The sequence below is a fragment of the Neoarthrinium moseri genome, assembly GCF_022829205.1.
Source record: "Neoarthrinium moseri strain CBS 164.80 chromosome Unknown scaffold3_Wmoseri_CBS_16480, whole genome shotgun sequence".
Lineage (NCBI taxonomy): Eukaryota > Fungi > Ascomycota > Sordariomycetes > Amphisphaeriales > Apiosporaceae > Neoarthrinium > Neoarthrinium moseri.
Window position 1 is genome coordinate 825,657 of NW_026055117.1, and position 15,849 is coordinate 841,505.

The 15,849-nt window shown below is 51.9% G+C and overlaps 5 protein-coding genes across 5 annotated transcripts; 2 read left to right on the top strand and 3 right to left on the bottom strand.

Moving 5' to 3' along the window:
• Positions 1–1,536: 1,536 nt before the first annotated feature.
• JN550_001625 (uncharacterized protein) lies at positions 1,537–2,428 on the bottom strand (the record flags this gene model as incomplete). The annotated part of the gene is made up of 3 exons (XM_049312830.1): positions 1,537–1,559; positions 1,629–1,860; positions 2,327–2,428. 3 exons carry the CDS (start codon positions 2,426–2,428, stop codon positions 1,537–1,539), a joined length of 357 nt encoding a protein of 118 aa, XP_049176476.1.
• Positions 2,429–5,070: 2,642 nt separating this feature from the next.
• On the top strand, positions 5,071–6,981 carry JN550_001626 (uncharacterized protein; the record flags this gene model as incomplete). Its single annotated transcript, XM_049312831.1, has 3 exons — positions 5,071–5,170; positions 5,229–5,333; positions 5,390–6,981. The coding sequence occupies 3 exons, from the start codon at positions 5,071–5,073 to the stop codon at positions 6,979–6,981; spliced, it is 1,797 nt and encodes a 598-aa protein (XP_049176477.1).
• A 521-nt stretch (positions 6,982–7,502) lies between these two features.
• JN550_001627 (uncharacterized protein) lies at positions 7,503–9,230 on the bottom strand (the record flags this gene model as incomplete). The annotated part of the gene is made up of 1 exon (XM_049312832.1): positions 7,503–9,230. The coding sequence occupies one exon, from the start codon at positions 9,228–9,230 to the stop codon at positions 7,503–7,505; it is 1,728 nt and encodes a 575-aa protein (XP_049176478.1).
• A 1,493-nt stretch (positions 9,231–10,723) lies between these two features.
• JN550_001628 (uncharacterized protein) lies at positions 10,724–12,808 on the top strand (the record flags this gene model as incomplete). The annotated part of the gene is made up of 6 exons (XM_049312833.1): positions 10,724–10,990; positions 11,048–11,106; positions 11,161–11,743; positions 11,798–11,804; positions 11,856–11,888; positions 11,940–12,808. The coding sequence occupies 6 exons, from the start codon at positions 10,724–10,726 to the stop codon at positions 12,806–12,808; spliced, it is 1,818 nt and encodes a 605-aa protein (XP_049176479.1).
• A 187-nt stretch (positions 12,809–12,995) lies between these two features.
• JN550_001629 (uncharacterized protein) lies at positions 12,996–15,206 on the bottom strand (the record flags this gene model as incomplete). Its single annotated transcript, XM_049312834.1, has 2 exons — positions 12,996–14,001; positions 14,494–15,206. 2 exons carry the CDS (start codon positions 15,204–15,206, stop codon positions 12,996–12,998), a joined length of 1,719 nt encoding a protein of 572 aa, XP_049176480.1.
• Between the last annotated feature and the right edge of the window lie 643 nt (positions 15,207–15,849).

The window sequence follows — 15,849 nt, forward strand, 5'->3', positions numbered from 1 at the left end:
CGGGTCGAGTCGAAGCCCGGTTGACAAGCCTAGGGCTTTTCTTTCTCGGGTTGTGCCTGTGCACAAAAAGTCGGTCGCGGGATCCGACTCGAGTAGTTCGGCGTGGTCAACGGAGTAGGAGGGGCAGGAGCTCCCTTCCCAAGCTCTGGACAAGCAGAAGCACAGAGACCTGGATGCACGGGGGATCAATCAGACTATGTCGCGGTAGAACAAACGATTGCCGGAGTTCATGTATAACAAGACGTTGAGGCCAATTGGCTTACCTCAGAATAGAGAAATCGGCTGGAGAGGGTTGTTCAAAGACTCAAGGCTAGACCTCTGGAGTTGACTCGACAGTCATGGGCAGGCCCAGGTACACAATTGTCGGTAATAAATCTCTGTTTCCGAGGGGCAGCTGTCGGTCCTGGTCTGGGGCACGCACTACCAAAAGGGCTTGGGGGGAAAATTTGGGCGCCGAAAATCGCTGTCGTCGAGGGCGTCTCCCATGCCATTCCCCATGCGGGCCATGCAACCCCGTCAGCCCAGAGGCCAGGTCGGAGTCAGACACCTCAGACCCTCAACATCGGTGCCAACTAGCGTCGTCGACGGTAGCAGACCCGCCCGCTGCCCGTTTATGTAACCTCTCACCACATGCAGATCCAATATGTGACGACACGGCTCCGAGCCCCCGTGCTACCGCGAGTGGTCTATCGGTTTTGCTTGTAAGAGCCGTGATGAGTTGGCTACTCGTGACAGTCCGCAGAGGCCTCCCTCGTCCTGAGCTATATTTGAGCACACCTACCAGCCGACCTGAGTTGGTGCGTACATGGGAGGGAAAATGGCTCACGGCGTGATGATCTCGGGTTACTTGATTCAGTTGTCTGTACGGTGGCACGGCATTCACACAAGAATGCAGCCTAGACAGTTTTGGAGGATCCAGTGCTCTCACTATGGGGCTACCTATAGTATACGTCAGGTTGGCTACGAGTTACGAGTACTTAATCCGATGTAGTCTGCAGCAACCCCGATCCCTCCAAGACGGCAGTCATATCGGCTGCCTCGACCTAGGATATACAAGTAGTCGCATGCATGTGATGAAGATTCGAAGTTGGAACAGGGCTAATTTCCAGCCATCCTCTCGTGACAGTCTGAGGCCTGGCGTCTCGTATTCTCGTGTTCATCATCGGTGGTTCACCAAAAGGCTGCAACAGCCAGCAGGCACGGCGTCGTGGAAGGATGTCTCAATTAAGTCGGAAACGCCTTGCTTCGTCTCGTCTCGCCTCGCCATCATACATACATACGGAGGCATCTCATCCTGCGCAACTATCTCCAAAGGCCCGGCCGGCGTCGTCCGGCCCAGGTCGTGTGGTATTGGTGCGAGTCAAAGAGAAAAGAACCGGTCAAACCCATGACAATAACTCCTCTGTACTATAAATCCCATGTGCTTTGATCGTCTTGAACCACTTCAGGTCCTCGTAGCCTGCGAGTTCCACCATGTCATTCATGTCATGCCCCGTTGTCCACGTCTTGCGGCAATCAAATCGAATCGATGCTCTCTTATTTGTTCTTGGTCGCGACGACTGTGGAGGCCGTGTGTCAGCACGTACTGTGAGGGCGGACAATGCGAATCTTGTGGGTAGGACACTTACCAGCTGGAATGACAATGACGAGAATGAGGATGATGATACCTGCAATCAGGCACATTCGCATCTTCATGTCCTTCCACCACATCTGCTTGCGCACTCTGTTGGCGCCGCGGCGGAAGCCTTGTGCCGAGACGGCCAGGTTGTCCGTCTTATCTTGAAGGGCATCGAGCCGCTCGCCACGTTGAGAGACCTTGTTGATGTTCTCTCTCATGACACCGACGGTGTCATCGATTTGCTGTCATGGCTCACGTTAGCAGACTGTTTCTGTGAGTAGCCGCCTGACTTTGCCCCGAATTTGCGCAATACAGTCCTGCTGCAGACTGAAGAAAGAGTCTCGGAGTGCGATTTCTTGTCACAGAGGCGCGCATGCGCGCGCGATGTCGAAGAGGCGGGCCATCGCCGGTTGACTCTCACTTAAGTCGTGCGGTTGGCACCCTGGCCTATGCAGATGCTCATCAGATGCCACTGGCATCTTTCGAAATCATCTCAACGGCGCTCCTGGCAATCGAAGGATCGGCGGTGGTTGTTCGCAAGGTGCGCGCATGCCCCTTTATGACACCTACTCGCGTGATTCCATTGTGCTGGATTGACGACAGGTGTGGGATATGCCGTGGGCGCTTGTGGCGGACAGGGCCAGGATCACGAATCCGGGGCAACTCGTCTCGATCGGCATGGTAGAGGGTTTCTCAAAATCAACTTACAGCTTGCAGCGCCTGTGTCCTGGGGTTTCCTCCCTGCTGGGGAGCAGCGCCAGCCTGGCCGCTGGGGATGTAGGGGTCGTAGGGAGCGTCTTGGGAGGCCATTGTGACGGGAGAGCTTGGCTAGACGGCGGAGGGCGGATCAAACGAGCGGTGGATGCGACGTGCGTTAAAAGTTGCGTGGATTGATACTGAGCGTCGGTCGGCGATGGCGACGATGTTAATGGATGGATATGGCTGGCTGGCTTTCTCGCGAGAAGAGTGTGGATGTGGAATGAAGAGAGGTTGGCAGAGGAGAGGTTTGGCTGCTGACAAGGGAAGATGGACGGCAACGCCAGGTAGCAGCAGCAGCAGAGACGCCCAGACTCCAGTGGCCAGTCGCTGGGCAGGCGGCCAGAACGGGGATGGTAGGTATCCGTGCTCCCTAGCAGGCCCCAGGCCGAGTTGGCCTGGTGAAACGTTTTGGTACGGAGACTGGGACCGCAGGGCCCCGGCTGATCAGCAGACCCTGGACAGTGGCAGTGGCCAGTCGACAATCGACCAAACGGCAGCGGTTTGTCTAGCCTTGTCGCTCTGGTGAAGCACGGCTTTGTTCCTCGCTAGAGTCGCAGAATGGCCGGCCGTGTGTCAAAACCCCTTTGCTCGCTTTGATTGCATGCGACGTGGAGGACCCGAACCAGTTGTTTCGCTTCTTATCTTTTTTACCAGCGCGGAAGAAGCCTGTCCTGCGAGGGACATGTGAATTCAGTGAATCGCCGCCCGTCTACGAACCAGCATTCGCCAGCTACCTGACTGGCCCTACGTTACCAAGGTGTACCTGGAGGCGGCGTCCACGCAATCCGAGAGACATCCGCCTCAAAAGCCTCACGACTCGCAATCGCGGCTGTGGCAGTGCGCTGCTAGGCTGGCGGGCGAGGCAATGCGAGGGCTGGTAGGCCAAGCCAAGGCCTCGGGTCGCCCATGAGGAGTCCCTGGGTCCCTACAGTCCCCTCCTCCATAAGCTCCTCCGTGTGCACCTACGTCAGTCTTCTAATTAATGCAGCCACCCCGTATCCTGCTTTGGCCAGGACCAGAGTCCGCACGCGCGCAGGGGCCCGACAAGGAAGAGATTACTTGCTCAATCTTTTCCATGTTTGTAGAATTGAGGCCATCCCAAGCGTTCCTGGCGATCCATGTGGCGACCCTTTTTCAGTTGACAGTGTTACGGTAGTATGCCAAGCTTGCGGTCGAATCTTCAGAGCCCTCAAGCATGTTGCAGCTCCGTTTCATCGCCATGAAATGGGCAAAGAATGGATGGCTGGCCCGGCTGCCGCCGCGCGCCCCGAACTCTCTGGAGTGCAGTTGAAAAGACTAATTAGCCCCGTCTCGTCGTCGTCTTCTCCGCCCACCCTAGCCACTCTTTAGACTCAAGGTTGCTAGCGGGCGTGCAAGAGACTGTGGCAGCTAGCTAGCTACCTTAATGTATTGAATCGTATCCCATGTGTTCTGGAATAGGCAGTCAGTCGGCTTCGTCCTTCTGGGCAAGTGGAGCTCCAAGAACAGACTGGAGCCGTTCATCCACTGACATCCAGCCACCTGGGAACCTAACCGACCATCCGATTCAATCCATCTGATTCAATAATTACATGCGCCGACTTCCTGCCGCTTCGGCTCCGCGCAATCCCCGGAATCCAACCTCGTGAAGCCATCGTACGAGCGAGCCACCTACAACCACGCGAGGTTACGCCTGCGTATTCATCTGAACCAGACCACTGCTGCTGGGGACTCCTTCATTTTCGCTTGTCTTGGCAACATCACTTAACATTTGGCTGAAGTCTCATTCGAACATTCTGAGTCTCCTGGTGTCTTAGTTCAAGGCTCCTGCTGGAAGCCCGGGATAAGCCAGCCAGCCGTTGCCGAACGCTTAACTATGCCCTTCTCTTTCAGCTGCTTTCCCCGCTTTCTGCTCTCGTCATGGATGCAATACAACGCGGGATACTGCTCAGGTACTATTCGATCGTCAGCGCTGCCCGCAATCAGGCAGCGTCATTTTTGGGGTCGCGCTGTTTTGGGCGGGAGCCATGTACATTGGTTCGAGCCCCATCGCTCAACACGAGTGTATCTTCTGTGCCGCAGCCGGCCTGAACAGTACTCGGAGTTGCGTGTCAAATGATCGACTGCAGGTTCATCGGCCCGCCCTGAGGGCAACCCACCCCAGCACTTACATGTGTAGTAGTTTAGTCTACCCCAGATTTCTCGTATGAACATCACCGCGCAAAGCTTGCTTACCTCGGGGAAGCAAGGCTGGAAGGTAAGCTGTGCGTCACGCTTGTCCACGTCGGCTGGACATGCAGCTTGTCAAAAGGTAGGTGGCTGCCATCTAGACCTGCCCTTAGGTAGCCCTTCGTCCTTTCGCACTCACATAATCTGCCATGGTTGCCTTTTCCAAGTGCGACCCTTCCAGATTATCAATCATCTCTCGTATTAATTCGATCCTGACGCGGGGCTCACAAGTGCGACCCATGTCTTGACATTACCCCTGCCTGGTCAAACGCCTTTCACGATAGATGCGGACTGCAGTTGAATGGCCGTGTATGTATGCATGCCAACAGTCGCATGTTGAAAACAGGATTGACCGATTAAATTGCCGCTTCGAATCCTCTCTTTGACTCTTCAAAGCTCTATTCAAACTTGTAATTGCTTCTCATGACGACCTGGATGGATTCATAGATCTCTCCCAGGCCATACTTCGATCAACAACCACTATAATGCGGCTTTTATGGGCGCCAACCTTGTCAGCAGCACCTTTGCTGCTGATGAGCAGCCAGTTTAGTGCCAGTGCCTATGATCTCGACATAAACTCACAAGGTTAGCATCTGGCCAAGATGTCTTCGTATCAATGGCTCAACTGATAGCTCTCCCCCAGACTCTATACGGAGTGTCTCCAAACAGATGGTTGCTGATCTGATGACCTTCTATACGGGCGATCAACCGGGGCAGACTCCTGGTCTCCTACCACCACCATACTACTGTGAGCATCCTCCTCCGATTCGAGGTATTCCGAGTTGACTGATGGATTTCAATCAGGGTGGGAGGCGGGCGCCATGATGGGATCCCTGATCGACTATTGGTATTACACAGGAGACGCGACGTACAACCAGATTGCCCAGGATGCCCTGCTCTTCCAGGTTGGACCGTACAACGATTACATGCCGCCAAACCAGACTCTCACCGAGGGGAACGACGATCAAGGGTTTTGGGGCATGGCAGTCATGACCGCTGCAGAGTACAAATTTCCAGATCCGCCGAAAGGACAGCCGCATTGGCTGGCACTCGCACAAGCCGTATTCAACACGCAAGCAGCTCGATGGGACACTCAGTACTGCAACGGAGGTTTGCGGTGGCAGATATTCCAATGGAACAATGGCTACAACTACAAAAACTCCATCTCCCAGGGTTGCTTTTTCAACATCGCTGCGCGCCTGGCTCTTTATACCGGAAACAGTTCGTATGCTGACTGGGCCGTGAAAACCTGGGACTGGATGGTCAATGTCAAGTTCATGGACGACGACTATCGCGTGTACGATGGGTCGCATATCGAAATCAACTGCACGAACCCCGTGCCCTACCAGTTCTCGTATAACGCGGGGTCGTTTCTTCTCGGGGCCGCCGCAATGTACGCCTGGGCAGAGGCCGAAAATCGCGCCAGTGATCGCGATATGTGGCGTGAGAGGGTCGACGGCCTGCTAAATGGGACGGATGTGTTCTTCTTCAGCGACGAGAACAATAGTCCACCCGTGATGATCGAGATCGCTTGCGAGGGTGTTGGGCTCTGTAATCTAGATCAGCAATCGTTCAAAGCGTACTTGAGCCGCTGGATGGCGGCAACCACGAAATGGGCTCCCTGGACTTACAATCGCATCAAACCGCTCCTCGAAAATTCGGCCAAGGCCGCGGCCAACCAGTGCGTGGGGGGCAACAACGGTCGCATGTGTGGCATGAAGTGGGCGAACAATTCCGGCAAATGGGACGGGTCGACCGGAGTCGGGCAGCAGATGGCCGCCGCCGAGGTAGTACTCGCCAACATGATTCAAGATGCCGAGGCGCCTGTTACCGGCAGCACGGGCGGAACCAGCGTTGGCGATCCCGCCGGTGGTGGTTCTGATATTGGTCGGACCGATCCCTTGGGCGGCATCGTATTCGCGCCAGTCACCACCGGTGACCGAGCGGGCGCCGTCATCTGCACCATAATCTTCTGCTGTGGCCTAGTCGTCGCGGCCCTGTTCATGGTCACGGACGAGACCAAGTCACCAGCTCAGAACTGGGAGAGCTTCCAGTCGTCGTTGACCAAGGGAGCCGGCACTGCGGTGCTCGTAAAAGGCGGCGTAGGGAGCAGCGGGGTCGATGAAAAGGGAAAGGGGGTAATGAGCGAGAAGGACAGCTCCTTCGACAGCGGTGAGAAGATGTACCCAGACAATGCGGTTCTCCAATTACCGATACCACGAGCTCGAACGAGGGACCACCAGCAGATGATGAGAAGTGCGTTACCCAGGTCCGCCGCTGTCACTCCTGGAGAGGCAACCAGGACTGGGGCCACGAGGCAACGCCCGACCTCCATGTACAACTCCAAGCACACGCGTTCGTTGCAAAAGCGGGATAGAAGGCTTTCTTCGTTGTGATTTATCTTTTCCCCATTGGGCATAACTATCATCAAAGTGCATTGGGTGGCGTTTCGCAGGACTGGTTGCAAAAGGGGCCGATCACATCAGGAGTATTGGCACACTACCATCTTTAACATTGCTTGGGTTAGGCGAGCATAAGGGTCATTTCACGAAGGTTCCTGGTTTACGGGTTGGTCTGCCGGAAATGGCAACCTAGCTCTACCACGTTTGGATCCCGAAACACCCGTTGACGGTTGATAAATACTTCTCAATGACACATAGTACACTTAGCGCCTATATTGTGGGAGTGGCGTAGCTTCAAAACCTGGGATATAACGGCCTAAAAGCTGTGGAGTAAGGTGCGAAATGATATACTACAACTATGTTCAAGCTGAAGAAGTTAGGACACTTGTGATCATGAAATGCTCTTCCGTGAGGTGACAACCTAGCGTATTTACGCTCTCAGTACGATCTGAATCTTCTTAGTAGAACGAAAGAAAATACAGTGTGAGTAACTAGATCGCGGACTTTGGTGCGCGCTAATGGCCGGCATTGGCGCAGTTAGAGTCCACGTCGCTATTATCTTCTTCCACCGCGCGCCGTGCAACCCAGAGTTTTCCCTGCTGAGATCCGTGTAAGAGGACTGCTCTCGTGGTGTGAGATCGACTTGCCGTAAGAAAGGGCCCTATGGTCAACCTTAAAGGATCCTTTGCGGAACCCTTTACAGTCTTTTTGATGAAATCTGCCAAGATTTCACCGACCGGCCAGCGACCAGACCGTTTTCGCCTTGATAGACTGGCACGTGGGACTACATCGCAGGACCACGTCTTTTCGCCCCTCGCAGACGTTCTGGCTGCAAAGTAAAGAAAGTAGCCACTAGACGGTTCGCTTTCGTGGCGCAAGACTAACAAGCAAGCAGCAGTAGAGTCTTCCCCTTCATTGATTGCCGGCAGATACAAGAGACTTCGCTGAAAGTCAAACATACCTGGAGGGTATGTTTCAATGGTTGGTGTCTCCATGCACGCAACGTTGTAGCTGGAGTATCCTTCTGGACTGAGACCGATTGGTTCCGCTCCTTTGAAGAGTCTGGGATCAGTGGTCTGCATCAAAACAAGAACGCTGAGATCTTCCAGCATAGGTTGTGCGTATGGATTGGATATGAGGATGCCAGGTCTGGAGTTGACGAAGAACTCATGGCGATGCATGAGCTGCGGGTTAGACCAATGTATATTCAGTGGTTCATTGGGAAACCAGTGGCGTCTAAGAATCGGCGTGGTTCGAATGGCACGTGAAGAATATTGGTCTTGTCGCACTGCTAGACCAGCTCGCTCGCTCATGTCCTGCTGACTCAGCCCAGCATTCAAAATTACGAATGAGCTGGTGAGGGTATGGACGATGGGAAGTTGGATTGATAGCCCCAGGTTCGTTATCGTGTATGGGGTCAACGCTTGACGCAGTTCCTTGGGGACATAATTTGCAGACCTCTCGAAGGCTCCTGGGGTAGGGGCTAGGATGCTCACCCAGTCCAGAGGTACCTCCGCCGTGAACGTCCAGCAAAATAACGAATGGTCATGCGAAACTTTGATGATCTCCTCCTGGAGACGCAGGAATGCCTTGCTACCTTCTCCGTAGAGTAGAGGCATGTTGACCCCAAAAATCCCCAACATGCAATAGGCAATATCCTCGTCTCGGGTCGTCCGCCTCTTTGATAACCAAGACATCCTTTTCGCAACACTAGCCATGGTTACACTCCTATGCCCCGTTAAGTACATTGGCTCAATTGCGGTTGCTTTGGAGATTGAGAGTAGCAGGCGCGGGTGCGAGCGTTCTCCTATAGGAACCCATTCCCGAGTATAGAACACCAGATATTTTGGAGCTAGAAGCTCCTGGAGCGTCCAGCCACGAGTGAACCACAGGCTACGACGGAAAGTGCTATCCCGAGCAGAAAGATCAGCGATTGCAACGTCCGCCAAGTAGGCATAGCAAACTTTTGAGTCATTATACCACTTGAACATGGAGTTGATGGCTTCAGTCAGTTCCGCAGAGCTGGTTTTGTCGATGCAATTGGTATCGATCCATATCCAATCCAATCCATCCTCGCGGGCCTGTTGGGATGCCCTTATAATCTTCTGATAACCGCTTTTGCATGCTAGTGACCCTTCACTATCATCCCTGGCCATCCATTGCTGGTATGTTATCTCTTCCGTTCCCCAGGTGTGGCTCAGAATAGCAAAATCAGGAATGCTGCTTCCAAAGAAGTCATGCATGTCCAATGTCGATGTGTTGATTAATCTCATTTCCAAGAAGCTAGGACCAGTAGACTTTTTATATGATGGAGCTTCATAACAGTGAAATCGCTGTTGCATCAAAAGAAGTAAATAAGCATGCGGAGCCTCGTGAGGCTGAATCTCAAGCTGTGGAAACGGTCAGCGGCCCCGCAGGCCCTGACCTGTATTTCGCGCGGCTAGATTATTTGGGATGAACGCTCAAAATGACTATCTGGCTCATTGCTGCGGCGTAGCTTCGACGAGATTGAACCGGCTTTGATTCACGCGCAGTCATGATTGTCTATTCTTGTTCTTATCCGCTTCCTAATAAACGGCAAAATTCGCAGCGCTGGCCAAAATGCACCAGTCACGTGCTACTACTCTTGCATAAGACCACGAGATGTGTCTCACTTCTCGACAATACGGGCTTTACCCTTGCGAATTCCCCCCTAGGCGAAAATTTCGTTTTGGTCAACCTGGTCTTGAATTTTCGGAGCTGTTAAGTTTGGTAGAGCAGATAATCCGACGATAAGGCTGTATAATTCCTGAAAATTGGATAAAGAAGGAGGTCAACTAAAACAGGAAAGCCGCAAAAGTCAATTAATAGTTGAGCATTGATTGCTTCGGCTGTGGTTATCCGTATCACGTGCAGATGTCAACAGGTATAATAGAGGCGTGCTAACTTTGCGTCAGCCAGGTTTTAGTCCTGGCAGCCGGGTCCCATTCTCCGCAAACCGTAACAACACACCCGCAGCCTGATACATCCGACCAAAGTGGTATCTGCTCACAAACTTCCCCATGTTATGCACTACCGTGTCGTTGGGTCCTCCCCCGGATTTTTCTAAGAGCAGGGATCTCCTTGATTGACATGCATCTTGGCGCCAGTTCTGCATTAACAATGTCAAGTGAGAGGTCTGTACGTGGCGCATGGCTCTGCGACATTGTCGTGCCTAGGCCCTCCTAGAACACACATGTCATAGGTAGGCTAGTTCAGCTGGATGGATACGAATGTTGCACAGAGGGTACGCTGGTCTGGCCCTCTCTTGGGCCAGATCTTCATAGGACCTGGCAATCGTCAACCTGGAAGCCGGGCAAGTTCACCTTGAGTTTCTCCTCAAATTGATTTCAGCTCCCCAAGACCTGTGTCAAGTTTCCAGCGTAACTTTTCCGACTTTTTTGATCTGAGCCAGACCTGACTTCAGATCTTGTTTGCGTACAGTATCGGGCGAAAGGCAGCACAAAGCGGTCAGAAAGTAGACGCGCTAAGCTTACGGTCATCGCAGCTTATGGTTGCATGTATACTTCTACTATCATCTATCCCCACCCACAGTACTACCAATCTGTAAGCCCAGATATGAACGGAGACCCCTCTGTTACAGTTGACTAAAACCCCCGGACTAAGCTTTCTGCAATCCTTCAAGGGCCACTATCATTCATTATTTCACCCCTTTACATATCGCCTCCTAGTATTATCCTAACGCATGCCGCTCAGCATGTCTTCGGACGACAACTCTGCGTCAAACAATGAGCTGCAAGAAGCGAAGATTGCTCGCAGTGAGCACGTGGAAAGTGCTAGGGACCCCAAGGATAATCAGTTGAAAGAAGTCCATACCGAAACCTCGGAAGACAACAAGAACTACTTGAAGGTTGTTCACACTGATGGAACTGTTAATTACGTCGATCACAATGCCGTAGGAGGGGACGCAGCAGCCATGCCAGAGGGATATTTTAGAAGCGTCGAGTTCATAGGAACGGTAGTGGTACGCCTTCAACCTAACTCACTCCATTCCCTCAAAAACTGACCACTGTCCACATAGGCACAATGCTGCGCAAACATCTGTGCTTACCTCGGTTGGGTCTTGCCAGCGAACACATTGTAAGTGCTTCCTATGCCTCCAACTTTCCGAACGGAGACCTGACGAAATGTTAGAACTCTGATCAATGCCGATCTCGGAAACTCCCCTGACATCAACTGGGTTGCGACAGTCTGGACCCTCGGGAGTTGCATCGGATTCCTTCTCGTCGGCCGAATCAGCGATATCTTTGGCAGACGATACATGGTGCTCGGTACACAGGTCCTTGGTCTCATTGGATGTATCATAGGGTCCTGTGCCCAAAGCGTAGGCATGCTTATCGGTGCAAACCTCTGCAATGGTATTGCTGCAGCAGGACAGCTATCCTTTGGGATCGTCCTTGGCGAACTGGTGCCAAATACCATGAGGGGTCCCATCGTCACTCTCGTCTTCATCTCATCGGCACCCTTCGCCGTGTTCGGTCCGATCATAGCCAGGCTCTTCATCGAGAACACGGCCTCAAAGTGGCGATGGAGCTACTTCTTGGGCGACATCTTCAGTGTCATTGCTCTCGCGCTGTACTTCTTCCTCTACCACCCGCCGACGTATAACCAACTCCACGTCAACGGCAAGACCAAGCGGCAGCAAGTCAAGGAGCTAGATTTCATTGGAATATTCCTGTTTATTGCAGGGTGTGTTCTTTTCCTAGTTGGCCTCTCCGTAAGTGGTCCTTCGTCTTACAGCTATCTGGCAACGACTTCTAATCAGATATAGTGGGGAGGTACGACATACCCATGGGCTAGCGCGCATGTGCTGTGTACTATCATCATAGGTTTATTAACATTCATCTTCTTCATTGTATATGGTAAGTGGCAATTGAAGATATTTATGTAGGCTTGACTAATTTCGAATGCAGAGGCATATTTCTGCAAAGTGCAGCCGATCATGCCCCCTCGTCTGTTCAAAAACATTGGTTTTGTTGCGATCGTGGTCATTGCAGCCATTGGGGCGATGGTTTATTATTCGCTCACCGTCATCTGGCCAACCTTGATTCAGTCCATCTATACAACAGATTCTCGGGAGATTGGCATGCAGAGCTCAGTTGTTGGCGGCGGTATCCTTGCAGGTCAAGTACTAGGAGGTCTCTTTATCTCCTTCGTGCCCAAAGTCAAGATCCAGACTGTGATCGCCTCTTTGCTGTCCTTCACCTTCATCACAGCCCTCTTGTCTCTAGACAAGGATCGCTGGGCGGCAACTATCGCCCTCGCCACCTGCGGACTCGTTGCCATTGGGTTTATCGATAACATCTCCTTTCCGGGTGTGACTCTCGTTCTTGAACCTCAAGATATCGGACTTGCGACTGGAGTCATGGGCTCATTGCGCGCCCTGGCTGGGGCCGTTGCACAAGCCTTGTACGTCTCGGTGCTTTCGAACAAACTCAATGACTACGTGCCACAGTATGTCGCGCCAGCCGCCATAGATGCTGGATTACCGCCATCATCCCTTCCGCAGTTGTTCGCCGGAATAACTGCTGGGAGTTTTACGACTGTTCCTGGAATTAGCGACTCAATCATTGCGGCTGTTGGCAACGCCCTGAAGGCCGCTTACACGGATGCTTTCAAGGTTGTCTTCTATTGCACAATCCCATTTTCTGTTATCTTAATTGTTGCGTCCGCTTTCGTACCCAACATGGAGAAATATCTGGGCAACAATGTGGCAAGAAGGCTTCAGAACCAAGGTTCTCAGAAGGACCCTACTGAAAAGCCCCAAGAGATGAATGTATAGATAGGCAAGAGGACGTCATGAGAATCGAGATAGTCCAACCGTTTTGATCGCAATACTAGAATTTGAGGAGATATGCCAATATAAGACTGGAAAACATCAATTAACATTCAACCACGATGTTCTGTGATCGTACGACTAGGGCATCCATCTCATTCATAAGATGTCAGGTTCATATCACCTTTCACATTCAAGGTATTCCTCCAATCAATCTAGGGCCGATGCTTGGAAGCGAGCCATCACTGAACTCAACGTTCAGCATTGCCACGGTCCTGTCCAAGAACGTTTCAGTCTGGAGCGTAGCACAAACTCTCACACCACCAATTTCTATCGTGTTACCAGCCTCTTTCACGCGGTTAAACAAGCTGTCCAACTGTAATGATGGCGATTGAGGAATCCGGCGAACCAAGTAATTCGCCAGCTCATATTGTGTAGCTGGCACTTTGTCTGAGCCTTCGCTCTCGAATTCGTCCTGCGAACAGTAAGGCATGACGATAAGGGTTTCAAGGTCCTCCACACTGAGTAGCTTGGCCCACAGACAGTCTTCATTCCATCGGGTCCCAAATACGAGGATAAGTCCGAAGCCATCCTCATTGCCAAGTGCAGCGATACCGACAGACCACGACACGAAAGACTCGGCGATATCAGCCGTCATAAATAGGCCAGCGCCTGTGGCATGGGGAAATGTCTCCTGAATAGACCACTTTGATGAACTGAGGCAGAGTTTAATCACATCTGGAAGTGCATTAGGTACGCCGATATTGTCGTCTTGCATTTTGTCGATTATTGTGACCTTCCCCCGCTTCGTTTCGTTGGCCTCGATGAATTCGAATAGACGAAGATGTCCCTGACCAAGTTCGTAGATGCCGCCATTGGTTTGGAGAATGTATATATAGGGTGAACTTCGAAAGAAAGTAGGATCAAGACCAGGAACTTGGGCCAGGATAATGCAGGGTCGCCATAGAGGGTCAGTCCCTAAAAGACAGTCAAGAACCGCTACAAATCTAGCCCTTGAATGGTTTGATCTGGGGAGTTTGCCCATTAGTACTTCAAGTGTCAGTCTTCCCGGTGAGTAGTCTAAATGGAAAGTCTTGCGTTCTGCCAGCCAGTTGAAACTCGAAAATCCCTCCAAAGTTTCGGCCAGAACCTTGTATGTAGTGGTATCGTTACTATCGTGAAGCAGAATAGTGTGGTCACTATATGTGTAAGAAATATTAGCACTTGCTGTCTGGTATGAACTGCTGGCGAGAAATGTGCCACGAAGTTTCCTCACTGCAGTGCAACGCATTGTGAAACCGGCGACCAGCAGCATGCTATCTTCTGTCAAAGATTGAGGCCCTCGAAGATTCATCCCTGCACAGAATTTACAAATGAAAAAACTCACTAAGTAGACTTGATAACCTGCTCCTGCAGTCGTCGAAAAGCACGGTGGCCTTCCCCGTATAGAAGCGGCATGTTGACGTCGAAGATGCCCAATAGGCAATCTACAGCACGATACTGGGTTTTAGCAAATTATTTCGATGCCTTACAGCTCTTTCAGATTGCGGAAACCCGCAGCAAAGAGAAGCAGCTCTGATATTAGGGCACAATCGGGAAAACAGGTCGCTCACTATAGCAAATCCAAAATCAGTGAGCCAACTCTCGCCTAATATCGCCCTAAGGCCCGGGACAGTGGGATGATATCTTACCAATATAAATCTTCTGTTCGTGTTGTCTCCCGATGTGCCGCCCATCGGAACTTTGTAGATGTGCTGTACGAAGCAAGGATGGAACGGATACCAGTGACCTGCTGACAGGTAATACAGAACTCGTCGTTAATGTTGTGATAATCAATATTTGGTGGAATGGCCCAGTGGCCACTCCTCAGTACGCGTTCATCAATGCCGGTTTTATTTGCCAGTGCTGTCGCCATGGAAAACCGGTCTCCAAGACAAACCCAGTCTTTGTTGAAGAAGACAACGTTCGTGGGTGCTATGAGCTCTTGTAATGTCCAACCGCGAGAGAACCAGCGACAATGTTCCCAGGTGCCGAAATCTGAGCCAGAGGCTGTAAATGCATCCTCGAGGTAGACCAAACAGACATATGCCTTCAAATACCACGTGAACATCGAGTTGATAGCCTCGGACAGCTCTGCACTGCTTTCCTTATGGATGCAGCAAGTGTCGATCCAGATGTAGTTGAGTCCTAGCTTCTTTGCCTGGTCACAACTCCCTCGAACTTTATCGTTCGCTTTCTTGGTGGACCACTTTGCCGCGTGGTCCATGTCTTCGAACAGGACCTCGCCATCTCCCCAGGTATGCGACAAGATGGCGTACCGTGGTATTTCGCCGGTAAAATGATCATTGGAGAAGTCGCCCTGGAAGAACTCGAGCCTCATTGACGATACATTGAGGAGTCGCATCTTGCGGCAGCAGGGTGCCGGATTGTACGGCTCGAAATGCACGGGCCGTGAGTGTGATGAGGCAGAGGTGAGACATGGGTGCCCAGGTGTGCTGCTAGCCAATTAAATTAAGACAAGTCCTTTGGCCGCCGCACCCACGTTCATCCCAGCAACCCAATCATAAACATTCACTCGCGGCTAGTAGAGAGTCCCTTTCCTTGATACTTGATGGATCTAGTAATTCAAAGAAAGAATTTCTTACTAATGAAGTCCAACCAGAAGATGTGAAGGCTTCAAAGATGCGACCAATCGTCGAATAACCGTGAAGATGCATATCGCCTGAGGAGAATCTTCAGGCTACAAAGATAGTCACTCTACCTATACTAGGCTGGTTGAGTCTCTGCAACATTAACTGCTACTGTGAAGACGTAAAGGGTCACCGGTCCAACTTTGGCCCGCCCGTAGATACGCAGGTCTGAAGACTACTGTTATTGAATGTCTTGATCCTCTAGGCCGGCAGCTCTCCACCTGCCAGAGAACGAAGCCATACGGCCGCAGTAATGGTAACAATCACGCATGCAGGGTGATCGCCAGTCGCGCATGATTGGACCAACGCACGCTGACTGCCAGCGGCCTGCATGGCCACAGCCTCGTCAATCCCACA